This window comes from Sylvia atricapilla, chromosome 8, assembly GCF_009819655.1.
Source record: "Sylvia atricapilla isolate bSylAtr1 chromosome 8, bSylAtr1.pri, whole genome shotgun sequence".
Taxonomy (NCBI): domain Eukaryota; kingdom Metazoa; phylum Chordata; class Aves; order Passeriformes; family Sylviidae; genus Sylvia; species Sylvia atricapilla.
In genome coordinates, this window is record NC_089147.1 from 18929687 (window position 1) to 18957127 (window position 27441).

Sequence of the window (27441 nt, forward strand, 5' to 3'; positions counted from 1 at the left end):
AGGCGCTGGGCAGGATCCTGGCGGAGGCAGGAGTGCCGCTCAGCAGCTCCGGCGGAGCCCAGCCGCGGGGACTATGCCGTCCTACACCGTCACGGTGGCCACGGGCACCCAGTGGTTCGCGGGCACCGACGACTACGTGTACCTGACCCTGCAGGGCACGGACGGCTGCAGCGAGAGGCACCTCCTGGACAAGCCCTTCTACAACGACTTCGAGCGCGGCGCGGTGAGTCCCGCGGGCTCCGCCGGCCCCGCGCCGGCCGCCGCCTTTCCCCTCCGCGATGCCGCGGGCGGTGGAGCATCAGCGGCGCCTCGGCCGGTCCCCGACCAGCGCCCCGAGGGGCCGGGCAGGGCTGGACTTTGTTTAAGCTCTTGTCTCCGTGTGCCGGCGCTCTCGGAGGGGGACACGGAGACTGAGGTACTCGCTGCCCTCCCCGGCCGCCCGTCACCCGCATCCCTGCCCTAGGAGCTAGCCCTGGCTGCCGTCAGTGAAGATGGGGCTCTTTGGTTCCGACTTACAGTGGGCTTTCAGAGCTCCCCCTACTTTTTTTGCAAATACTAAAAAGAAATCGTGTGTTTCCTGTTGATAGGTTATGTTTAGGGTCGGTAATTACTAATAGTCAGAGCCCTGTTATCTCCAAAGAATTAAAACAAAAAGGTAAGAGAGCATATAGTGGGAATTGCAATTCCTGGCAAGAGAAATGTGTAGGGCAACGTCAGCGAAAGCTGAAAACCAGCGTGAATGTGTGGGAATGAAGTTGTGGATGTGATATCGGCTGTGCTCTTCTTCTTAACCCAGATTTCTGCTGTTTGCTCTGCCCTGTCCTCTCTGTGGTGCTGTCACCGTATTTGGACTATCCAAATGTAATTGCTTATACTCTGAGCGCTGGTTTAGAATGGCGTTTCTTTGTTTGCTTATTGTCCACTCTGGAAATAATAGACTTTTTTTTTTCCCCTTTCCAAAATGTGTATTTTACCTGGAAACCAAACTCACAGTTTCTAGAAGGTCCGATGAGATAGTAACAACTTCGAAAGTTTTAAAAACTTATTCAGAAGTTTGGAAGTTAGACCTACCACCACCACATCTACAAGTGAGTCTTCCCTGTCATCATGCTGCTTTGCCTTGAGGTGTGTTTTTTTCTCAACCATGTGGTTCGCAGCCTGGATTAAGTCTATGGTCTCTTCTGTGTTAAACATCATGGACACACTTAACACAAGTCAGCATTTTGAGGAGGTGTTAATGGCATCTGTGGCTGTGGTCCCCGAGGTATTTACCAGCCGCTGCTGCTGAAGTTAATTTTCTTTCATTATTAAACAGTAGTAGCAGTCAGTTTTCCAGCATGTATTTATTGTGGACCATCAGAATAAGTCTGTGTTCTGTGAAGTGTCTGTCTCACTGGAGACTTGAAGTACAATGTGCTAAGTTTTGGTTTTGAAGATGTTTTCTTGGGGAATGCAGCATGTTTTTCCAGGCACCTGTTCAGGTTACATTGTGCAATAAAACACTGTGTCTTAACAATATGTTGTGCAAGGGGAAAAGGAAAGAAAAATAGCAATACAGAACCAGAAAACTAAACCTGAAGCAGGCCAGAAGACTTTGAGTTTGACTGGTTTGCAAAATGTAGCAATTGTTTCCACATGTCTGCCTTTAGTATTTCTTTCAATACCATCTTATAACTTTTTCTGCAAAGCAATTCAATTGTTAATCCATTTCTAAAAGACCACTTTTTAGTGGATGAGCAGACTTCTGTAGTATTATTTTGTAAGTTGCTGTGTAATTTCCAGGTATGGGGCAGGGGAGGGGAGGGTTCTAAATGTTGGGCCAGGCTCTGTAGTTCCATTATCCTTTTAATGTCTTCATTTGCATTGTTGCAAATTAGGCATATTACTAGATGTGATTAAAGAAGGCATGGGCCAGATGTGAGTAGGAGATTTGCATGGCAAATATTGACTGAGGGAAAAGTATGTGGAAAAGCCTGAAGGAATTTGTACAGTGGTAGCTCAGTTGTACTTCTTCTGACTTACTTCAAGCTCTGGACACAGGCATCATTGAAAGTCATCGTTTCTTTTCTTTGCATGGTGTCTTTTGAGTAGATTCCTCTGGTGCTGAGGGATTTCAAGGTTTTATGGTCCCTCAGTTCTCTCTTTCCTTCCTGTTCCCCTTTCGTCTGCTTTTTTGCTTCTGTTGAAAGAAAAGTACTAACATTTATTTCCAGAAAGGAAATACAGCTCTTTCTACTTACAGCTTTGTACTTAAAGAAAGAAGAGTTGTCTGTGCTATCCTTTTTCCAATATAAGAATGGTCAGTAGGAATCTCTTCTCAAAAAGAGAGAAGACACAGGTTTTGTGTGAGATTAAATTGCTTGAACAGGATGGTACAGGAGTTTGGACACTCCAATAGTCTTCATTACTTCTGTTCTCTCACTCTGCCCTCAAAGTGTATAAAAGCTCCTTGCATCTCTGGCTCACCCTGCAGCCACCCTGGTGTTTACCAAGGGACCTTGTACAACAAATGTCATAGAAACCTTGAGTAATCAAGTGCCAGTTCTTACCTGTACCTTATACATTCTCTGGAACCTGACAGACCTTTACTGTATTAACAAAATTGTCATCTGAGGTGAGCCCATGGCAGTGCTGGCTTGGAGGCAGCAGAAGCTGTGTGAGGTACCAGGAGGGAGCCCTCCCTTTCACAACTGCCATTAAAATTGGAATTGTGATGATCATAAAAGGATTAAAAACGTCCAGGGTTATTTAAGTTAATTGCATGTCCTTTTTGCATTACATCAACAGTAACTAGTTAAGGGCTCTTGTAGTACAGGCAATGTAGGTTGTTACCAGGGGAATGAGTTTCTTTTGAAAGTTGGCTGTCAATGTGACATCTCTATCAGCTCCTTGAATCTGATTCATATCACTCTTTAATGTAAATCTTATGTATACATATCTCTAGGTGTGACATTGTACTTAAATTCCTTTGTACATCTGAGCCTTACAAACATAAAATGTCCAATTTTTAGCTGTACAAACATAAAATGTACCATCGTCCTCATTTTAAAAAGGGAGAACTGAAGAAGACCAGGAAGCAAAAGGTAAAGTGGATTTAGGTGATCTGGATACTGTCCTTAGTCTGAAGAACACATAACTAACACACAGAGGTCTCTAAATTCCTAGTCCAATGTTTTAATCTCTTTAACATCTTTCTACTCCAGTTGCACGAGTAGCTGTGCCTGAGCAGTACCTCCTTCAGCTATTGCTAGGAGAGTAGTGAATGATTTCATGGCCTGCATGTTTTTCTAAGACTTGCAAAAACTTCAAGGAGTAATGCTGTTTTTAGGTTGCATCCAAAAACGTTTCTCCATTTCTGGAGTGTTTTGCATGTTATTGTTTGTACTTTTTTTCATCTTTCTGTTGCACTGCAGTCCAATAATAGGACTTCTTTTTTTACCCACAAGAAGCTTGAAAGCTGTGTGAGGAAAGACTAGGTGTGCCTGGGTAGTGCTGGTGGTGCTTCCTGCATGTGCAGTGGATCACTGGCTGTATTCTGCTCTGCAGGTTGACTCCTATGATGTGACTGTGGAAGAAGACCTTGGAGAAATTCAGCTAATAAAAATTGAGAAACGAAAATACTGGTATAAGGATGACTGGTACCTTAAGTATATCACTGTTAAAACACCAGTGGGTGACTATTTGGAGTTCCCATGTTACCGCTGGATTACAGATGAAAGGGAAGTTGTCCTTCGAGATGGAAGAGGTGAGAACTATTAGAAACCAGATTTCCTGCAGAACACCTGGAATTATTCATCTCTCCTTCCCTTTTATCTACGTACCTCCCAATCGTCTCTCTCCGATGAAGACCCACTGCCAGTCCCCTTCTGCATCCTAGAGAATGGGCTTTCCCTACTAGGAATACTTTCTGAGCAGCTTGTTGGGCTCAGAAACTGCACTGGCAATTGGGTTGGATGTTTTGGGAAGAACATACAAGGAAGAGTCCTAACACTGGCTTGTTGCACTGGTCCTGAATTTGAAGGCTGACCCTAATGCCAAATTTTTGACTACTCCACATCCCCGTTGCTGGAAGCCCTTTTGATCTGATTAGAATTAGTGTTCCCTTAGTTTCATACTAAGCTCTTAAGTGGCCCGTGATTAATTGTGTGCAAATTGTCCTGTTTTCATGAGAATGAAATAAAGTCCCAAAGTTGCTCAGCAGGTGCATACTGAAGCAGCAGCTTACTTTTCATTCATTCCCTTTGCATGCTGGCAAGTTCAGGACAAGGTAGGGTGATGGATTTGACTGTTCCAAGTAATGGTGACCAGCTGAGAAAAGTGTTTTTAAGTGTCTCTGATACCTACTTGCTGTGACCAGGGTTTGGGCAGATATTTGTTGCTGATGGTTGCTTGTTCCCCTCTCCGGTACCTGGGGTATGTTTGCTACTGTAGTGTTCTGCAGCATGAGTGCCTGAAAACAGCTGAAACAAGTGTGAGGTGGTAGGAAATAAATGTTTATATTCCCCTTACATTTTTGGCTACTCCTGGCTGGGGCATTTTGTTTGAAGTCTTTTGTCCTATAATGACAACTGTGTGCTAGTTTATTATTCCAGCTGGTAGAGGGGTCCACCGCTTGGGACCCAGAGAGCCACAACCACCCCCAAAAGATGTTTCGCTAGAAACAACTTCTTGGGGGGTCAGGGCGCTCCTCAGCTGGCAGAGGGGCTTTTCAGCAGGAGGGCAGAGCAGTGATTTTTCAGCTCAGTGATTTCAGCTCAGTGTTCTCAGCTCCTGCCCTTGTGAGTTTGCCCCTCTTTTAGCTGGCCGTGATGAGAGAGAGAGAGGTCTGGTGTGGAATTTCTGCAGGTGGTAACTTTATTGCAAAGGTACCAGCGAAAGGGGTCCAGGGACGAGGTCACCTCTGCCAACCAGAGGAAGCCCAGGGGTTTTTATGGGACACCAGGGTGGGAGGAAAAGGGTACAAAACCAATCAATTGTAACAGATTTACATAAGATCCCGAGGGGGCTTGTGGGTCTCCGGACAGGTCGCCGTGACTAGAAAGTTTGTCTTTTGTCTTAGGGGCTCTGAGTGAAGTTGCAAAATTCTTTCTTAACTCCTCAGCTTAGCTCTCTCCAGGGCAAAGCAGCTGGGGCTCCGCCCACCCCCACAGTTTATTTTTAGTCTTTCAGTTTCTCATAATTTGCTTTATAACAACTGTACCACTTCCATGGAAGGCAGCTTTGCAAGGCTTTCAGAATATGGTGAGGTAAAGGACAAGAGCAGGTGAAACTCTCTTGGTAACTTGAACACAACCACCTGGACACCATTAGCCATATATGTTATCAGTTGTATTACCTCTAATATTTCCAACCCCAAACAGCTTTTATCATGAAACTCCTGCTGGTTTTATCTGCCTCCGCATTTGTGTATGTAAAGTGAGTCTCATACCTTCCCCATTCTCTGATCACTAAGGAAGTCTCTGTGTTATTTGATGTTTTGTTGAATTCATAGTCAGAAGAGCAAAATGTCTGGATCTGAAGTCTCATTGTTTTTTCTTTCTGTTCTCATGACTGGAGGATGTGATTATTGCCCCAAGCTGACAGGGGAGAGCATTGTTCAAGGAGAGAAACCTGGAGATGTTTCCTGGAGATGTCTTTTAGCAGAGAAGATGAGCTGGAATAATGTTGTGCCTTCTCTTATTGATGGAAATTCCTGTAGATACTGAACTGTAAAATTAGTTCCCATGACCCTCTTCAGACTATTAAACACTAGATATGTACAGCAAGTGTCTACATTAGAAATCAAGGGTTTATATATGCAGTTGAGGCAGATGTTTCTAGCATAAACTAATTTCCCCTAGGAAGCACCAAGTCAGGAGCTTATCTTCTTCCACAGATTCTCTAAGGACCTGTGTGTCTACTCAAAAGTACTAAATTGGATCATGTAAGCATTTCCTGCAGAAACTTTGTAAAGGTATAGATCAGAAGTTCGAAGGTTTGAAAACTTTACTTTCCTTCTCAACACCTGGATAGTGATAGGTAGAGGAAACTCATGACCCTGTCTCTTTTCCCTGTTAACAGCAAAGCTCCCCCGAGATGACAAGACTCAGATTCTCAAGCAGCACAGACGCAAAGAGCTCGAATCCCGTCAGAAAATGTACCGGTGAGTTTCCCACTGCTCCAGGGTCTGTCCTCATCAGGTCACAGTTTGGCAGAGTATATTCACATCATCATATGCTTGTAGTTACTCAACTGGTGCATAAGTGGCTAAGAGAAAGCCTAAGTTACCATGTTGGCCACATCTGGTTTTTACTTAGATGGAGTTCATTGTAAAGTGTTGATCATCCTGGTGCAAGTGGCATTATGAGATGTTTGTACCTCAGATAAGCCTGTCTGGGAGACTTCAGTGGGAATTCACTGATACAGTCTCTGTGTGGGCCCTCTGGCACACTGTTGTGCTTTCAAGGAATATTTGAAGGCATATTTCATTTGCCTATTACAAGCAGTACTACAGTTTTAGAACATGATCTGAACATGTCAGCTTTTCCTGGGCCTTTTTGGCTGTTGCACCAAGCTAGCTTGAGTTGTTTCCTGCACCAGGGTGCAGTGGAAAGCTGTTTTCAGGCCCTGTTTGAATGAACTGGAATGTGCTAACAGAACACAGTTGTGATACATAAAAATCTCACATATGTGTACTATACATACATATTTCACATTTACATATATATACACATATGTATTATACATACATATCATATATATTATGTTGCTATAGACATTTTTTCCTAGTCAGTGTCGTAATGAGAAAGTTCTGTTTTTTCTCAGAGGGTAACTTCAGAAGGCATTAGACATTAGCTTTTGCTAGAGACATGCTCTGTTAAAATAACAAAAGTTTCTTGCGCTTGTATCTCCTCATTGAGAGTGTAAGTATCAGGGGTCTATTCAGAATTTATGGATTGACTTTGGTGTTGTTTATTTGGTGTTGTTTATTTCATTTGAACAAGGAAAACTGTTCCCTACAAATTATGGGAAATAGAGCAGAGGAAAATATGGTTCAAAGAGAGGTGTGCCACAAAATTTTATTTACATATGCAAGACGGAAGGCAAAACCATTTGTAATTTCAGGGAAATAGCTACTTAAAATTCTGATGCATAGCTGATAGTACACAATGCAGTCTGTGTGTGGCAGGCAGTTTGGAAATACCATTGACACTGTACTCTTTACAATTCACTTTCTTTTGTTTTGAAATAAAAATGGGGCAAAGAATGTGTGCCATGGCCATTACAAAGTTGAACAGTTGAATCAAGACTCCTGGAGAGTGTCTTTTGAAGGAATCTAAATGCATGCCTGAGTAGTTTTAGCTGCTGTATCTCAGTTCTGCACAAGCGTCGTCCCAAGCATGCATTGGGCAGCTCTCTGTCCCCTCCCCTCATAATACATTTAAAGCTACTGCCAGTTTCAACCAAATGTAGCAAATGTGTAGAAATATCACAGATATTAAGTTGCTTCACGCTTTATGAAGGTAGGTGACCATGTAGATGCCTTCCAGTCTGCTTCAGGATTCTGTGGGGTTTGGGTATATATTGGTGTGGTGTAAATCACTCATTTTGGCCTGAGTCTGACACAGAATTCTTTCATAGCAGTAAGTCACCAAAATAGTGAAGTTAAGGACACAGCTCCTATGTTGCTAAGGTTATATGGTTAACCAAACCCCTCTTATTTTGTCAGCTGGAAGGAGTGGCATCCAGGCTTTCCCCTGAGCATCGATGCCCATTCTCACAGTGAACTGCCTCGTGACATCCAGTTTGACAATGAGAAGGGAATTGACTTCATTCTGAACTACACGAAAGCGTAAGTGTTTGTGGGACTTCAGGAGTGTACAGAATCTCTTTTGGGGAAGGGTAAGGATCTGATCACCTTTTAGGTTTCATTGAATCTCAGAATTGCATTATTTTCTCCAGGCGCTGGATCAGCAGCCGATCGAAGAAGGAAAGTAGGAATTTAATGGATTTGTTACGTCATTTTTTAGTTATCAATATTTAAGTTTTTCCACACTGGGAACTGACTGAGCCTCTGCATTCTTGTTAGCCATGGTTTTGGCTGTAGTTAGAAGGAGGAGACACTGGTGGTGAAAAGCATCAGCAGGACTACAGGAGACCTTGAGCTTTCCATTCAGTTCTCAGCATTGCCCCTGGAGATACCTTTCTCCTCTGACTGTTGGCAGTGATGAAATCTTTTGGTCACATACAAACATAAGATCATTATCAATCCACCCTTGACATCCTGCTGCAGAAAATCTCTTCCGAGCAGCTCATCAGTTATCCAGACCTGAATGTAACCTGCTTGGGGCAGCCAAGTTACTGTCCAGCTGCTTGCACATGTCATGTCATTGAGGAAAACATTGGATGGCCATTGGATGAGCCTAAATAATCAGTCCTGCAGAGCTCTGGGGTAGTACAGTGTCAGTGAGCCAGATGGGACCTCTCTGACCTGTGAGTCTCCTTCTGTGCTGTCTCAAATATCACACAGTCTCAGATATCCCACCGTACTATCAGGTGGTGGAATAGTCTGACACAAGACAGACTTGTGACATCAGACATGTCAGAGTATTCTGGGTATTTTATTCGTTTTTGCAGCTGAATTCCGTTACTGACAGAAGAGTCAAATCAGCATGGTGCTAGCCACGGCAAAGCAGCTGTTTCCCAGCTCATATAGAGGATCTGAGTGATACAGGAGAAGCAGCACCTGAATGCCAGAAACAAGAGGTTTGCCATTAGAAGGCATTAGCAGTTTAGAGGCTGCATTTCCCTTCCAGCAATCCCATCCTGCCAGGCTGTGGCATGTTGTCAGAGGTCCTGAGTCGCTGCCAAGTGAAACTTGGAAGTGACTCAACAGAGTGCAGGGACATCTATCTTTGTCACTGGCTATAAGGGGCCCTCCCCATGAAATAGGAACCTGAAACTGTACTGCTGACAGCCAGCCATTCTGGATAACTGGTATGATGCAAAACAGATTTTTGCAAGCAATGGCAGTGCTTCTTGTCTGGCAGTTTGGCTAAAAAATCTAGACCTATATTTCTGGTCTAGTGAATTGTGAAAATCTTTGGGGAAGAGTTTGATAGCCCTTATCTAGCTACCCTGATGTGCTTTGGGAGTTTGGAACAACTGTTTGTGGGAATGGAGTGGAGAAATACGGGGGAAGGCATGGGGCCTGTCTTCAGTTTGAGTGCAGTAGGAAGAAAGACAGAGACGTGTGTCTGGAAACCCAAAGGCAGGTGTGGAGCTGCAAAGTGTAGCAGTGGGCAAGGAGCACTTTTAAGGGACTATGTGAGAGCTGGGAGAGTTATATGAGACATGGGGAGTAGTGGAAGAGGGAAGGGGGAAGCCCTTTTTCTAGGGACATGGAAGAATGAACTTAAAGGGAGATATGTCTCACATTCTCTTTATGCTGTTGCAAGGTTTGGCTCTTTAGATACCATTGACAGTAGATAACTCTGTAAGTTTAAAGGATTAATTGTGTGTAGGTGGAGATAATCCTGAAGGTGTCTGGTACTGACGTGCCCTACCTAGCAAATGGAAACTCTCAGCCTGGATTTTGTGCCAGAAATGCAGACTTGTGTGGCTATTTTGGACCAGTGTTGCATTTGGGCAGATGAAGTTCTACAAGCAGCATTTTTTTTTTCCTTGCTCTGGTTTTCTAGTGTAAGCCATAGACTTCCAAGTACTTGATTTCTTGAGGAGGATAGATTTTTGTTTTCTAAGTCCTTTGGAAGTTTTTTCCAAGATAGGGAATGTGAAGAACTTCCTTCTCTTGGAAGTAATCTTTGAAACATCTGAGAATGGATGTGTGTCTGGCATTCAGCAGGTCACAACACAGCAGGTTTGTGATCCCAGGTGCTGTGCCTACAGCTTGGTTTGGTCAGTAGCCCCAGGTAGGAAGAGTGTCTTGGGCAGGAGAGGAGCAGTACGTATCTGCTTATATGTCAAATGTTTTCTAATCCTAGAGCAGTTCTGAAGGAGGGTAGAGGCTCTGCAGGACCTTTAGTGGAAACTCTCAAATGAGTCAGTCTTAAATAACTCTTCTCATGCTATTGAGTTCTGTTTTTTAAAATAATTTGACCTTCTGGCGATGGTCATGCTGCCTCTTGAAGCTCATCTGTGATTCAGATACCTGATCCCTATCCAGAAAGTTCTGCCCAGCAGTTACCCTTGCCTTGATCCTTGTACAGTAATTCTGTGTCCCTGTCAGGCGTGAAAAGACCTCTGGAGAGGCCATCAGCTGTTCTATCCTAGACAGTTGTGTGATTTTTATTTCCAAACATGTTTCCACCTCTTACCCTTGACTGCCATCTGCAGCAGCAGAAGCAGCCCATTCTGCATGCATCCCATCTGGGCAGAAGCAGCTCCTTTGTCTGCATTGTGGTCATGTTGGTCTAGAGCCCTCCTTCCAGATAACCACTGCTTGTTTCTCCAGGCTTTCAGTCCTCTCCAGGCAGTTCTGATCCAGTTTTTTCTATACATTTGCTGATCCAGCCTCCTGAGATTCTCTTCAAATTCTTTTTGGGAGGCTCTTGCACAATACTGTGACTTTTCTTCACTTTGTTGTCTGCCCTGCATATCTTCATGTGCTGTGTGTGCTTTTATTTGTGTGTTTGAAGTGTTAGTGGGAAGCCAGCTTTCTTTTTCAAATTCATTATTTGATTTCTAGTCAAACTAAATGATTTCCATCTAATAACAGATGTTTAGCATTTATGCAATAATTTAGGACTCGTCATTTCACGTGAGGGGAACTTGCTTGGCTGTGCTGTATTTGATGAATTAGCAGATGGAGTCAGATATTTCTGGCTCCCAGCCCACTGCATTCATGTGATGTCTGGAACCAAGAGCCTTGGGTTCTGAGGTTAGATGTGAGCACCAGGTTTATCCAGCAGCTCAAGTAAATACAAAACTGTCAAAAACTCAGGCCTCACACTTTCGAGATACAGTCGGGACTTGGTCATGTAGATACTTACAGGACCTGTTCCTTTTTTTAGGAATAGTGGCTGACTGATCCTGGGTTGATTATCTTCTGACTTTGTGCATCTCTCTCAGTTTCTTTGTGTCACCGTACCACTTTCTGAACTGGTGTTAGTAGTGCCCTCAGCAGTCCCAGCTGATGCCAACCACTGGCAGTGTGTGAAGTACTAGCTTTTCTGACTACAGTTTTTAGAAGTCCTAAAGCACTGTCACTGTAGGCTGCTGAGAACAATTCTAGAATGGAGTTGTGTAATGCAATAGTAGAAGTAGGGCCCTTGATGTGCCTTTCAGTCTTGCATGTAAAGGTACAGCCTGCAATATTAATTCTGTTGGGTGACCAATCCCACATTCCATTACTAGAAGTTCATTGTGTTTAGATATATAAAAGCATGGAAAATAATAGGAATGGGTATTGAGAAAGCTGGAGACTATTTTTTTCAGATATATTTTGTTTTGGTTTATTTTTAGGATGGAGAATCTTTATGTCAACCGTTTCATGCACATGTTCCAGTCCTCCTGGAGTGATTTTGCAGATTTTGAGAGGATCTTTGTCAGAATCAGCAACACAATCTCTGGTGAGTTTATCAGCATTTGCTCGTGTTTGCGTCATAGGGTGACTAATTAGTTGTCTTGTTTGATCATCTGATTAGGATGGATGTGGCTCTTCTGCTCTCCAGTAAATAAACTGTAATCTCAGACACCATCTACCCACAAGACTGAAAAACAAACCTATGATCTCACAAGAACTAGAATTAGTGGGAATTGGTCAGTGCCATTCTCTGTCCTGAGCTATGCTGGAGGTCAGGGCAAGGCAGCTGGGCATCATGGCATCATGGTCTCTTTTGTCTTTTAGAAATCTATTTTCAAGTATGTTCAAGTCCTGTAGGACAGATTTTAATAAGTATTTTTCATTTAAACCTATAGAAACTTAGTGGGAGTGCTTTTCAGACCATAATAGCTGTTAAGGCATTTTTGAAAGTTTGATTGTCCATGTCCCACTTCATCTGAATACACAGAAAATCTCCAAAAAGGGAATTCTGGTAATGTTCTCTGTCAAGGGCAAGTATGAGGGTGACCCCTCTTGTCTCTGACACAGTCCAGATCAAAGGCTGTTGCCTGATATCCCAGCCATGTGCTCAGCTGCATTGCTGCTAAAAGTCCTGGCTTCTCAACCCTGTTGCAACGCAGAGAGGGTACCAGTGCCTTGGTTCTCCTGTCCTAAGACCTGTACCTGTCACGGACCTGTAGCTCTTCTCAGCTGGTTCTCTTGGGCCATTTGTGTCAGTGACTTGGGGCAGCTCAAATGTTTTTCAGAGGTAAAATTTTCCCCACAGGGGTTATTTTGACAGAAATCATTCCAGATAGAAAAGCCTCTGCTGTTAGGCCTGCAGATCTGGGGGTGGATTGCAAAGAGCTGGGAAGGACCTGGAAATTTTAACTTCTTCACCTGGTCCTGGTGCAGGCCGGGATAAGTCATCACACCACAGTCCAAGGAACCATGCTTCTTACTGGAAATTAGTGTGAGCTAGACCTGAAAAAGCTTGTGATTTTTGTCCAAAATGTCACTTACCAAAAATGTGTCAGAATATTTATGCATATTGCATTAAAAATTCTCCTGTGCTTCCCATTTCATACTCACATCTTCTTACTAGAAGACAAAAACCCCTGTCTGAGAGTATGAATTTCACTTTGCTTTTGAGGACGTTCAGTTTCTGCAGTATCTTTCATTCTGTTAAAAAAATCTATTCATGTAGTATTGACATATCAAAGACAAAATGCTGCTTTTCTTTAACCCTTTTCAATGCATAAATCTTAAATGTTACTTAAAAACCCAATCAAAAGAATTGCAGACAGTCAGGGGTTTTGAAGTTCACGGTGCCATTTCCGTAGCGATGGATTGGGGAGCTTCCAATTTGTGAGCCAGGCCCAACTTTCTGGTATCGTCCATGGTTACTTTGTCTTTCTGTATTATTTGATGTAATGGGTGCACAGCTGGTTTACATTGGTTAATGTGTGACTCCTTGAATGGGTGTGAATTGGCTGTTTAGACTCTGCAGAGGAAAATGGTTTTCCCTCCTCTGAAGTTTTACTCTTCTTCAGGCTGCCTGGGCATCAATTCACAGAAATAAGAACAATTATGCTTTTCTCGGGATAAACCCAAGCACACAAGATGGCAGAAGTGTTAGACACTAATTACAGCAATTTTTTACCTTTAATAAGATTGCTTCCTTAAGTACTTTCAACACAAGAATTAGATACGATCTACAATTAATTTCATTGATAACATTTCCATACCCATGAGGAAGGCTCCAATTCTGTGACATTTAAACATTAAGCATCGGTCTCAGTTATGTTAATACAAATCAGGTCGCTTTTTTGCAAGCCTTGGCAGAAACAGGGATAATGGAGAAGGTGGTTCAAGGCATTTTTCAGTCATGTAGTTTCTGTCCAAGGTGCTGATTCGCTCTTCTTTTTTTTTTGGTGTTTTTTTTGTTTTGTTTTGTTTTGTTGTTTTTTTGGTTTTTTTTTTTTTTTAAATAGACTTCAGATACAGCTCCAGACTGATTAGGCAGTTGATAGAGGTAATGTAAATGTTAAAATAAAATAAAATAAAAACTTAACTTTTTTCAGCTTTATGAAAAAGCATTGTGGGTTTTTAGACTTTTTTTAATTATCACTGCATTCCCTTTGGGCCTATATTTTTAATCCTTTTACCCTTTTTGGGAAAATTCATTACTTTCAGAAAAAGTCCTGCCTTGTTTAAAACTTGGCAGTAGTGGAAAACTTTGCTACCTTCATTTTTCCCCTCAAGACACCAGTGGGATTTTTCATATTAACTGAAGTGACAACATGACATTACAAAACAGAACACTGCAACTACAGCAAATATCCAATAGTACTACATATGTAATAATAAAGAGATGGAGTATCCAAAACTAGAATTTTATTGAGATGTTAATCTGGGTTTATGTCAGCAATTGAAAAATAAATAAAGGGAAAACAAGTCAAATAAGCAGAAAAACAAATCAGGAGTTTTACTGAGTCGGAGTCCAAACCCTCCCCGATTTCCCTCACGCAGCTCTAGCTAAAAGAACTGCTCCAGCCACTGCTGTTCTTTCCCTACACACATTGATGTTTATTTTCTTTCTCCTGTTTGTGCCTCCTCTGTTTGAATTTATCCCTCTGTAGTGCATTCCCTATGAGTTTGAAGAGGGGGATTTAGAAATTTCATGGAAGACCTGAGAAGGTGGTTTACAGATGAAGAGACTATTCTTCTTAAAGTGGAATATTTTATTCCTCATTGCTTCTGTACGTGGAGAAACAAATTATCATCAATTTAATTCTTCTTAATGTGGGAGGCAAGGATTAAATTTTCCATTTAACTTCAATGATTTTTCTTAAAAATCTGTCACCTTTTTCCTTTTCTTGCTGCATTCTCTATTCAGAGTTGCAGTGCAGTATAACAAAAAGGTGAGGGGGAAAGGCGGAACCCTACAATGCAGTAAATACTGATGCTGCAGAGATATTGATGCTGTAGGCTTGTTTTTTCCTTTAGAATATGTGATGCAACACTGGAGGGAAGATTTTATGTTTGGCTACCAGTTCCTGAATGGATGCAATCCTGTGCTGATCCGGAGGTGCACAGAGATACCCAAGAAGCTGCCTGTGACCATGGATATGGTAGAATGCAGTCTGGAGAGGAACCTGACACTGGAGGAGGAAGTGAAGGTATGGCTCTGGGTCAGGCTGGGCTCTGCTTGTTCCTTCTCACATCCTCCGGTCTCCAGAGTCTGTTCTTATTGCCTTCAGCTACACCTCCTCTCTTCAGGACGTGTGATAGGTCATGGCAAGGCTGCTTGTCTCTGCAGACTGGCAGTGCTCCTGTTGGCTTTTCTCCCGCTGTCCTGGAGCTGCAGACCATGCCTGTCTCCAGGTCCAGTGGAAGAGCTGTAACTGGGAGATGAACAGTCCTTTTTCACTGGTTTTCTCTGAAAGGTTAGGGATTGACTCAATGCCTCAGAGGAGAAAGGTGCCTCTTCTTTCCTGTTAGGGTCTTACCCACTAACATGCTGAAGAAGTGTTGACAAGGGTGGTGCCTTGCTTTTGTTTGTACGATTAACACAGTGTTCTCTTCAGCTGCCACTGTGAAACTTGCTGGCATCTGAGTATCACTGCATGAGTACCAAATACATGGATGCTCTTTGCTGAAAGGCTGGCTGCCAGACTGCAGGCAGAAGTCATGTAGTTTGTGCAATGGTACTTGCTATCTCAATGGCATCATTTCTGGGCTGCCATTAGCAAGGGCGGGCCAGGGGTTGCTTGTAACCACCAGGCTCAAGTCAGTCTCTGGCCAAGACTTCCCATTCCTTTTTTCCAAGCTGCTTACATATCATTTAAACACATCATGCTTCTCTTTTGTTGTTGTTGTTTTGTTTGGGTTTTGTTCTTGGGTTTTTTTTTTCCCCCACAGCAAGGAAACATTTTCATTGTGGACTATGAGCTGCTTGATGGCGTGGATGCCAATAAAACAGACCCATGCACGATACAGTACTTGGCTGCACCCATCTGTCTGCTGTATAAGAATCTGGAGAAAAAAATTGTACCCATTGCAATCCAGGTGGGCTTGCTGTCAGGGTCTTTAGAGGGCCACATTGTTTGTTGTCTCATTTTAAACATGAAGGACTTGGGGTTTCATATTCTTTTTATATCTTCCAGCTTGGTCAAAAGCCTGGACCAGACAATCCCATCTTCCTTCCTTCAGATGCCACGTACGACTGGCTTCTAGCTAAAATTTGGGTCCGCTCGTCTGATTTCCACATCCACCAGACAGTGACCCACCTCTTACGGACACACTTAGTCTCAGAGGTGTTCAGCATAGCCATGTTCCGGCAGCTGCCTGCTGTACATCCCCTCTTCAAGGTTAGTTCTTGCATGAAGGGAGGGTGCATGTGGGCTGGAGTGGTTATCACATCAGTTGGACAAACCAAAAGGAAGTTCTGGTGATCGTTCAGATGAAATAGTGTAACTGGCTGCCCTGCAAGATAAGATACAGCTAAGCCACCAGGACTTCAAACTTTACATCTGGCTGCTGTTGAATTCAATCTGAGAATTCTCCTTCTTTCGTTGTTTCATTCCACAGCTCTTGGTGCCACACATGCGGTTCACAATAGCCATCAATACCAAAGCTCGAGAACAGCTTATCTGTGAATGTGGCCTTTTTGACAAGGTAGGCAAAGTCCTTGTGGATCTTCATTGTTCATGTCAGTTTATTGTTCTTCATGGTTCTTTGTTCTTCATGTTTCCATATGTACATATCCTTTAATCATCACATACTGCCTTGTTCTTGATGTTTCTACTAAAGGGCAAACATAAGTAATACCACCCGAGAAATAGGCACACAGAACTAATCTAATGCCTTGTTGTGCTAAAGATGTTATCTTTCACCTCTGTGTAGCCAAACCAGAACTGTATCTCCCCCATTCCTTCTGTGCCTTTGGGTTATAATGTAGGAGTGCACATAATTCCTGTGTATATGTCCACATATTAAAGCCCCCAACTTCTTTTAAATACTCAGTTATTCCTCTGTGAGCAAAGGGATTTGTGATTGCAAATGAAAATTTTCATCACAGAAAGACATGTAGGTAAGACAGATTTCTAAAACCACAAAGAGTGTGCTTGGATTCCAGACTGTCTTCTTGAGTTGCCATAAGCAGCAGACCTGCTAGGACTGAATCTCAGCTTCATCTGAGTCAGTGGAACATGGCTGTATGTCAGAGCTTTATTGGTGATTTGGGTGAGGGCTGGCATGCATCCTCAGTAAGTTCACAGATGACACCAAGCTCGGTGGGAGAAGTGGAATGCTGCATCTAGGAACTGCAACAGCTTGGCACACAGCAGTTTCTGTGACAGCATGCTAGGGGCATGCTATGGTAGTCTGCAGAGATTTCAGAAGCCCTTTCGAAGAGGGAGCCTGTGTTTCAGGATACCTCTGTCCTCCTTATACCACTGGCACCAGGCCAAAAATAGCTTCCTTGCTTAAGAATTTTCCACCCAAACAGAACAGAGGGGTTAAATCCAGAATCCTTTCCTTGTTGTCTATACTCCACTGCTGACTGTGGAGACTTTGCATCCCTGTGAACAGAAGGGATCCTGTCCATACCCCATGCACGTGGGATGAGTGTGTCGGTAAGACCTGCCAGCAAGGACCTGGAGTTCCAGAATTTGTCAGACAAACAATGGGCCAGAGGACAGTAAATGTAAGGTCACAACTGCCACAACACTATATCATATGCTGAAAAAGCAACTCTTGGGAACTCCTGGTGCAGTAATTATCTGAAGAGTTTTGCAGTGATATCTGTTGTGGACGCGCTGTGTTTTTCAGTGTAACATATACTGAAAGCCTGGCCATTTGTCATTAGTAGCAAGCCAGCAGGATTGATCTCCTGGCATTATTTCGAGAGTCACTAAGGGTAGCCTGCATCCCTAAAAACTTGCTCCTAAACTACTCTGTAACAGCACTGGCAGTTTAACTTAAGCCTTCTTCTAACACACTCAGGGCTGCCTTCCTTCAGACCTGCACTGGTTCTGGAGCATAAGACTGCAGGGAGTGCCATGCTTTGATGTTGCTGTACTTTATTAGTGTATTCCAATATAAGTAGTACCTATGGGGCAAATGTGGATATTCACAGTGATTCATAGGAGAGGTGTGAAATCCCTGAAGTCAAAATGACAGTTCCAGTAGACCTCTGCTGGAACTTTGCGTGGAGATGTGGTTTCTTCTTGGAAAACAGATTCACCAGCATTCTGTATCCCATATCCTGCAAAATTTTAAAGCCAGTCTTGGCACAAAGGAAACGTGATCTCCTACTGTTCCCATCTGGCTGTTCTTCCTGCAGGCAAATGCTACGGGTGGAGGAGGACATGTACAAATGGTGCAGAAAGCAATGAAGGATCTGACTTATAGTTCCCTCTGTTTCCCTGCGGAGATGAAAGCTAAAGGAATGGACAGCAAAGAGGATATCCCCTACTACTATTACCGGGATGATGGCATTAAGGTCTGGGAAGCTATAAAGAGGTAAAAGACCATAGTTCTAGATAGTGGCTGATAAAGTCACAGAGACACAGACACGATTTTTTTCCTGCTCACTTTGATCTTCATCTCATCTTGTAAACAATATCTGGGCTGGTTAGTCATATAGTGCCTTCTCCATCCAGTGTATCTCATCTGAGGAAAAATATTTAGTCAAGCACACACGCTTGAAAGAGTGTTAATTCCTGCTTTTTTCAGTGGTGTTTTCTTGCATTGTATTTCAGAGGACCCTTTACAAGTATGTATTCTTCTACGGGATTTCACAGAAATTTAATGAGTCAGAATTTAGCCTGCAAAAGGAATTTAGTTGTCCTTTTTTTTAGCTATGCACAAGCCAAGAGAGGACTCAGTTCGCTGAGCTAGCCACATGAGCTCATCAGGGTTCTTGTGGACTGAAAATATAAGCTTGGCTTCCATGACGGTTCTCTTTTGAAACTCAGTAAATTAGGTTTAAACCAATTGGAATAAAACCTTTCTTAAAATTGCAAAGCCTGAGTTTAATCAGGAAGGGCAGCAATGCCAAGTAAGGAGAGGTACTGCAAGGCTGCTCAACCACACAAACGTGGCTCCTTTTCAGATCTGAAACACTGCTTTGGATGGTTTATATGGTTTTTATTCTGCAGTGGCATTTAATTTGACAAACATATTTTTGCGCAAGTTGCTTACTGAATATGCAGCTGTTTCTGATCACATGACTTTTGAAAAGCATATTTATTAAAAATCAGATCTTTTGTTTTCACAAAGTAGGAGTTTTATGATGTAAGCATAATGTTGGAAGTTCTGGGGACATCTTTGTCTCCCGTGTTTTCTCTGTGTTTCGTCAAGGGCTTATCTTGCAATATTTCCTGCAATTGTGAGTGCCAATTTGAGAGAAAAAGCAGTAACTTTGCTGTGGTTGTTTTCTTCATGTAGTCCATTTTTTTGTCCTCCTTCTCTTTCCTATGTTTTCTTTGTGGATTGAGATACGCCTTTCAAATACCAGGTAGTACTTAGTCAGCTCAGTCCAGTGTGACTGTGTATATTACCCTTGCTGGAGGATGAGGTTACATTGCCTCAAATATGGCTGAGAGTTGTGAATCATTTGTTTATAAATGGTGTGGGTGTTTTGAGTGTGTGAGATCCTGACCTGTGAATCCATGGTCATGCTGATAAGGAACCATATTGATAGATTTGTAAAAGTCTCCAAATTGCAATAAATTTATGAACTGTATAAATTTATATTTTATTAAGGGATAAATCTTTTTTGGATAACAATTCTTAATCCCATCAGTGAGCTTCTGCAGTTGAGTGTTTCACCCTATGGGTTGTTGTCAAAATATTTAGCAAGAGATTTAGCAAGGTGCCTGCAGAGCTAACAGAGTATCTCAGCACAGCTTCATTAACCAGTCATTCAGTCATGAACTGCAGTTCTTCAGGAAATCAGGATTACCTGTTTTCACAGCTTTCAAAATTGCTTCTGTTATGTTGGTGTTTTAAGAGCCTTTCTTTCAGAGGTGAGCTAGCTGGAGAAGCTTTTATAGGAAGAGGCATCTTGAGAAGAGGAACTGAACAGGAAGGAAATGTCTGCTGTAAACTGTGGGCATAGGAAATAGGTCTAAACCTCTTCTTCCCAGGAGAAGTTTCCTGGGCTACTTAAGTATCTCACAAAAAGGATGTCCAGTGGGAGGGGTCAACTACTGGCATTCAGGAAGCTTTGGAGTGTCCCACATAAAGGGAAGGGTACTAGTATCACAGTTCAGGAGCCCCCCTGCCCAGTGGATATGTAAGAGGAAGTCTGTATGGAGTGAGGAAAGGATGTAGATGTGATGACAGAGGCCTGTGCAGGAGCAAAGCCTCAAATAAGAGAATAAAGTGCACAGGATTTTTCAGAGGTTGCAGTGTGGTCCAGGATCTTTTTGTTGGGGAAAGAAGTGATGCTGCAGTCCTAAATGGATCGAAGTTGCTTCTGTTCATTCCCACTGCTTGTAGGATGGAGATATGAGGGTTTTGAGACCTTCTCTTGCCCTTTTCTCTTTCCCCATGTAGCATCTGCAAGGTCAGAAGATGCAGATTGGAATGGCAGACTTGCTTTCTTCTTTTCATTTTGTTTTGTCCATTTGTTCCTGTCTGCAGTTTTGCAGAGGATGTAATTCACATCTACTATGAGAGTGACGAGGTGGTGTGTGAGGATGTGGAACTCCAGGCCTTTGTCAAAGACATTTACGTCTATGGAATGAGGGGTGTGAAAGCCTCAGGTAAGGTGTGAGCCCAGCCGGGTCTGCAGCTTGTCCAGTCCCTGCTGACAGCAGTGCTGAGTGCACAGCACAAGTTACAGACCCTCTCTCTTCTTGGCCTGAAGATGCTCAGTTTTATTGTGAGACCCTAGCTTCAGGCCATCTCTCAGGAGACAGCTCCTTCCTTTGACACAGATTCTCATAATCAGCTTGGGCAACTCCTGTATTCTCTCTACGCTGGGGACAGGTCCTTTGATTTTGTCTGCTCATGCTTTAAGCATTAGAGGGTGTGTCTGTGTGGATTGGAATCACCAGGCAGACTGATAGAAATCAGGAGCAGTGAGGTCCCTTGGATCCTCTCCTCCAAACCTCACACCAAATAAGAACATGTGAGGACCTCCCCAGGAGTATATTGCTGCCTATCACATTTGTTCAGCATTTGTGTCATCACTGAACTGTTTTACTCTTCAAGAAAAGATGCTCATAACTATTTCCAAGAAATATTTTCCTTTTACTCTGTCTCTTCTCACCTCTCTTGCAAACCATTACTTGGCCATGAGAGCTCTCATCCATAACATGGCTCAGTTCACCCACCTGAGTAAATACTCCCCTGTCGTTCCCTAAATATGTTGCTTTTCTCTTCCACTCACATTTTTTCCAAGCAGATTTTCAGGAATTTATAGATTGGGCTAAAGATGGCTGGGGATTCTTCCTATTGTCTGGTCTGATTTACACCTTTTGGCCAGTGACCTAGGGCAGATGGCTCTGGTGTTGCATGCACACACTGGAGTGCCAGATGTCCAGGCAAAACTGTGATGTTTCCAATCATTGTGTTCTGATGGATAAAAGGCCTTTGGGTTCTATCTGCCTGGACAGGCGAAGGTTTGTTTTTGTTTGTCTAGTTGTCTTTTAGCAAAAACTTAGAAATGTTGTTCCTCCTGGTAAGAACTTCATGCTTGAACTAGCATCTTGATATGAGACAAGTACTGAGCCTTTCCAGGGCTCCAGCTGGGGTGGGATGCTACAAGCACCACTGGTGGGAGGACTGCCACTGCAGAAGGGGAACCCACCAGGCTTGCAGCATCTCTTTCTGCCACTGCTGCTCCTGCAAGGGTTGTATCATAGAGAAGGGAGACTTGGCGGGGTCTGTAAAGAATGGGAGGAGGCTAAATGAGGGAGGCTGTGGCACCTGTTTCTTCCCTGGGAGGGCTGCTGTGATTGGGAGAATGCCAAACTCCTTTAAAAATGAGCACAGTGTCCTTAGAATAGCAGGACACAGGAGGGGATAGTGCATCCTCTCCTCTTAGGGCTTGGTGTCTGGCCAGAGGTACCTCTTCCCTCTCGCAGGCTGAGTTCACATCTGCATCAGGTTGGTGGTGGAGATGTGAAGCAGCTGGCACAGGCAGCCTGGACAGGGACAGCTTGCCCCTGTCCGTAGGTATACTGGGAGCTGTGGTCACACTGGGCTGGGCCAGGGGGTACAGCACAGGACTGTGATTTAGTGAGGATAGGAGTGATACAGGCCTGGGGTTGCTTTGGTTGCAAAATATTTCCCTAGTCCTCAAATTTTCTGTTTTTTCTTTATATAACTCTGATTATTCTCCTTCAAATGCAGCTTATTGCAACTATTTGTGTTCCTCATTCTGTTGTTTGTCTTTCAGAAGTTCTCATTTCTTCACTTCCCGTTTCAGCGAATAAACTCTCCCTACACTCTTTCTTGCAATACACTTGATTGCTGAACCTCAAACCTTTATAAATACAAGCACATGGTCGCTTCCTCCTTGGCATGAACCCTGCTTGCACTGCAGACTGAAGAAAAATGGAGCATCTGAAGCCCCTGCCCTGGGGACTCTGGGAGTTCCTTGCTGCAGGGTAGGTAGGACAGGAACACAGTTTTTTAAAGGCATAATTATACTTTGTCTTTCCCTTATGGAACACCACATACTTTGCAAACAGTGGTGATGGCTCACAGACTTGTATGAAGGCTGTTTCTACAGCTGCAGAGCCCAGGCACAGAGAGGTTGAGGAGCTCCTGTTAGACCACACAGCAAGATTCATAGAATGCCCTGCTCTTCAGTGAGTGCTGCATGGCCCTCTAACCCATGTTTTTTGATTACTGCTGAGTAGCAGGGTTACTTCGTTGCTGGGTTAAGCTTTTCTTCTCCCTCATTTAGGATTCCCTAAGATGATCAGGACACGAGAGACACTAGCAGAGTATCTCACAGTGATCATATTCACTACATCGGCTCAACATGCAGCTGTGAATTTTGGTCAGGTAGGAATTTATGGGAAGACTGTTCTTCTTTCTGGATTGGGAGGTACATCTACCAGGGCAGGGTCTGAGAAGCATTTTTCAGTAGATGTACAGAATTACATTACTTTTTCTGGTCAAAATAACTGCAGAGACATCTACAAATCCCTGTGAAGTTTGTGGAAACTGAAGTAATTTGGAAGCTGAGAAAGGCATTTCAAGTCCTACATATGTACCAAAGATCAGATTTGGGGTTCTAACTTACACATTTTTGTTTTTGTTGATTTTATTACGAGAATAATCTTTGAAGTATTTAAATGGCATTGCTGCTCATTTCTTGAGTTTACAAACCGAGTGACAACTTTGAGCTTCCTCTTTGATGCTTGATATGTCACATACTGATAACCTGTGTTATCTCTGCCTGCCTTGACTGATGTATATCTGCCCTGAAACTATGATAACAAATACACCTTTCAAATGCTATTTCTTTCAACACCAAGGCATTTTGGAAAGCAGATTTAACAGTGATTTAAGCGAATCACTTTGTCAGCCACAGAGCTTTTTCACTGAGTGGATGGCCAGTCACTGGAGCAGGCTCCCCAGGGAAATGGTCACAGTTCCAAGCCTGTCAGAGTTCAAGGAGCATTTGGATGATGCTCTTAGTCTGATGGTTTAGTTTTAGGTATTTCTGCAAGAAGCAGTAGTTAGATTAGATGATCCTTATAGGTCCCTTCCAACTTGAGATATTCTATGATTTTATGGGTGGGGTTTTTTTGTTTGTTTGTTTGTTTGTTTTGGTTTTTTGCATGTTCTTGCTTCAGGCATAGGTGGTCTCTGAGATATGATGTCAGAGATAAGCAGAAAGACCATCTTTCTTATGGTGGTTATTCCCAAATACCCTACATCACTTTCTGTGCTGACCCTCCTGTCCACCCCTGCAGCTCAGGAGCCCTGGAGAAGGTCTGGAACCTGGTGTCTAATGAACTCACACTATTGCTGTGACATGTCCATGACCAGGGACTTCTGCAGCTATTCCCTTCTAACTTGTCTTTACAACTGATTGAGACAACTGCCAGTGCCCCCCTCAGAAAATCGTGTCTGTTCAAGTACCACCAAGAAACCATCTCTTAATTTGGCATGCAGAGGATATGCAGCCCTCAGTAAAAGGATCTTCAGCCATGGAACCAAAAGGCAGAGAGGGCTGAGGGGAGGAGGAGGTGGCTGTGCACTTCCCCTCAGGCAGAGCATGGGATATGTATGAAGGTAATGAAAAAGTGCTTGGGAAAGAAAGAGTTCTTGTAACTGCAGCATCTTAGATGGTGGCAAAACTCAGGGTCATACCTGGGGCAAAATGACACATCAGCATCTCACAGCAGTGCACCAGGCCAGAAGTGACTATGAGTTCCCAGTCTGCTACTCACCATGGCCATATCTGCATGCAGTATTCCATGTTTCTTGATGAACCAGCATGCCTTATCTCTGTTAGTATCTGACCACATGGGCATTCACTGTGGGCATGTTCTTGGAGGAAATCTTGCAGAAAAGAGAAGCTGGAGTAAAGGCGATCGCCTCAGGTTATTAGAAGGGAACTTGTTTAATAAAATATTTAAGGCCTTAGTCTGTTGAATTCAGGCTGTGTGGCACATGCCTGTGGTTAGCAGAATAAATACTCCCATTCAGATTACCCAACTCTCTCTTTTGTGATTTCCTGAGCAAAACAGTAAGGACTTCCTTGTCACCTCCAGCCCTCCTCTAGAGCATCTCCCTGTCCTCAGTATCTTCTCTTCTGAGGGGCTCATATTACAGAAGCAAACTCCTTGTTGGCAAACTCCTGATTCTCTTTGGTGTGTTCCTAAATACCAGCCAGTGTAGGTTTTCACTGTGGTCTCTTGCTCTGTTGTGCAGTATGACTGGTGTTCCTGGATTCCCAATGCCCCACCAACAATGCGCTGCCCTCCTCCAACAGAAAAGGGGACAGTCACAATTGAGCAAATTGTGGAGAGTCTACCAGACAGGGGACGTTCTTGTTGGCATCTTGGAGCTGTCTGGGCCTTGAGCCAATTCCAGGACAAAGAAGTAAGTCAACCTCCCTGCTCTAGGGTCTCATCTGGAGATGAGACCATGAGGGCCGTGGCAAGACTGCACAGACTCATGAGACTGTTGTGCTGCTCTGTGCTTGACTTGGCCATTTTCACCTTTCTGTGGAGATGTGTCAGTGCTGTGGGTTTGCCTCTGTTCTGCTAGATACAGACCAGCTCTGAGCAGGAAGTTGTATTTTTTTTTACTCTGTCTCAGCCATAATCAAAGTTTATAAGCTTGGGCATGACATTGCTGAATAAGGATGCTGGTGTGGGAGGCAGAGGGCTGCAGAGGCGTAAGGGTTTTCTTCATTCCTTGTCCCTGCAGTACTGGGGAAGAAGGTGCAGCAGCACTGTGTCCCCATGTGCTGTTCCTTTGGAAAATCTGCTCCATGTGCACTACAGCTTTGGCTTGTGCCTTGTGGGTGAGGAGTGAAAACAAGCCTACAGAAGGCTTTGCAGGTGTGCTCTGTAGCCATTTCTCTTATGTAAAATGGGGTTGTAGGTACCTGGTTGTTTCACACAAGGGTTCTGGAGAATGTATTTTGAAATCCTTAAATAGAAGATGATGGGCAGAAAGTATTTTAAATTCAGTTTCTCTATAAGAAGAAAGCAGTACTAGCAGAGAAGCTTGTGCTTGTGGTAATAGTTCCCAAAGTTCCCAAAGCAGTGCCAGTGTGCACACTGGCAGTGCACTTTTCAGAGCACCCTTAGAGTCCAGGCTGACTAAAGCCACTGTTGTGTTGAACTCTGAAGGACAGTAATAAGTCAACAGAATCTTCCACTGTCACTGAATGAAGTAGTCATCTTCCTTCTAAACCTCTAGCTGTGAATTCCCCTCTCATGCTAGCAGCATAAATGTTTGTGTGTCTATACAGAGATCTGGTGTAGGAAGCTTGTCTGGCTGACCACTGGCCTGAATAAAAGTGCATGGTTTTCAGTGGATGAGGTCTCTTCAGGTGTGCCATGTAGAGTCCTGAGTGCCAGTAGAGTGCCATGTAGATACCTGAGCCAGCACCACAGAAAGATGCAGGGATGGAAAGAAGCAACCAGGGATAGAGGGAAGGTGTAGGCTATAGCTTAAATATTGATAATACTACTTGAATAGAAACATTTGGGAGGTGAGGTGTTGCCTCAAGTTTGCCTGCTTTTCACTGTTTGCATTTTGTTCTCACGCAGCTTCAAGTAAACAATGTATGTTTTTAAAAAATTATCTTTGTTTACATACTTCTCCTCTCTGGGAAGAGAAAGATGATTGATGGTGATGTTCACCAACGAGGTCGAAGAAGTGGCTACCTGTGTAGCCAATCTCGGCCTGTCTGTAAAATTGTATATATTATGAAGTCAGGAAAAAGTAGAAGCTTTCCTGTCTGTAAAATTGTATATATTATGAAGTCAGAAAAAGTAGAAGCTTTCCTGCTTAACCTCCTGCTGGCTGCTTCGTCCTTTCGTGCTCCTAACAGCAGCTGCAAGTGTGACTCTCCGTCACAGTGAGGCTCTGGGTGGTGGTGTGCCAAATGGCATAATGTTGAAACAGAATTGCCTTTGCTTTCTCAAACACTTTCTTGGTGTTTTTCAACTAGCTGTTCCTGGGTATGTACCCAGATGAACACTTCGTGGAGAGGCCGGTGAAAGAGGCTATGGCGAAATTCCGCAAGAATTTGGATGAGATTGTCAACACCATCACCGAGCGCAACAAGAACAAAAAGCTTCCTTACTACTACCTATCCCCAGACCGTATTCCCAACAGTGTTGCTATTTGAGCACATGGCCAGGAGAGTTGGAAGGCCTGTACAGCTAATGATGTTTTTCTGTTGTATGCTTCTTCAATCAGCTTTTCAGAAATGGACAAGAAACCCACCCTCTCCATCAGAGCTTGCTTAAGTAAATTTGAACTTTCAAAATAAATTTGGTTATAACCAATCTTGCAAACAAAGTCTAACTGACAACCCTGTAGGTCAAATTTGTTACAAATTTATTTTTCCAGGATTTTTAAACTAATCTTAGAATCAATAGACATGTTTCTGTTATCTTTCCCTCTACTTGTCAAAACAATGTAATTACAGATTCACTTACTTAATGGAAATAGTATCAAGAGAAATAAGCAAGTCATATTTTAAAATCCTTCCTGTTTTTAATAGGTGACACTGGTGACATAAAAAAATTAAAATATGTAAAGTTTATGCATTGTTTTGAGTCTGATTAATGTCAAGTATTTTCACTACCATTGTGAATATCCTAATCAGGATGAAGGTAGAAGCAGAAAATTTTCTTGGTATGGCTGATGGGGTTTTATCACTTTTTTTACCAGGTTTATGTGAAATGACATCTCATAGGAGATGAAAAATTTGTACCTACTTAAACTTAAGTATTTTCTACATAAAACTAGGAAGGTTTGTTTTAGCCTCTGCCAACAGAGCTTGGTGTCATTCATGTGTAGGGACAAGTGTTCTATTTAAGACCTTGTCAGCAAGTACAGACCTAGCAGCGCTTATGCTCAGTTTCTATTTCGTTGCTGAGGCTACTGGGGTTGTGGACAATTTCTTCTGTTTTGTGAGGAATTAAGAGGTTACTTTGTATCATGGAAAAATTTGTGGAGAAGGCTTAATTGACAGCTCCTAAGAGGAATATTTAGATTTGGCCAATTAAGCATAACTGGCATATTCCATCTTAGGTATAAACCACTGAGTTTTGTCTGTTTTGTTTAGAGGTGTTTACGTTCAAACACTTGGTCTCTGGTAAAAGTTGAGGAAGTCACTGAGAAAAGCAAAATTGAGGTTTGTGAAATTTAAGAGTTGTGGTTTTGCTGACTAG

General features: G+C 43.1%; 2 protein-coding genes across 2 annotated transcripts in view; one reads left to right on the forward strand and one right to left on the reverse strand.

Moving 5' to 3' along the window:
• ALOX5 (arachidonate 5-lipoxygenase) lies at positions 1-26810 on the forward strand. The gene is made up of 14 exons (XM_066323926.1): positions 1-223; positions 3547-3745; positions 6061-6142; positions 7709-7831; positions 11464-11570; positions 14552-14724; positions 15467-15613; positions 15712-15915; positions 16136-16222; positions 17892-18070; positions 20198-20319; positions 22473-22573; positions 24455-24625; positions 26211-26810. Exons 1-14 carry the CDS (start codon positions 74-76, stop codon positions 26388-26390), a joined length of 2025 nt encoding a protein of 674 aa, XP_066180023.1. The 5' UTR covers positions 1-73; the 3' UTR covers positions 26391-26810.
• Positions 1-27441, reverse strand: part of LOC136364217 (broad substrate specificity ATP-binding cassette transporter ABCG2-like) — a 249788-nt gene that overhangs the window by 166280 nt on the left and 56067 nt on the right. The window lies entirely within an intron of this gene.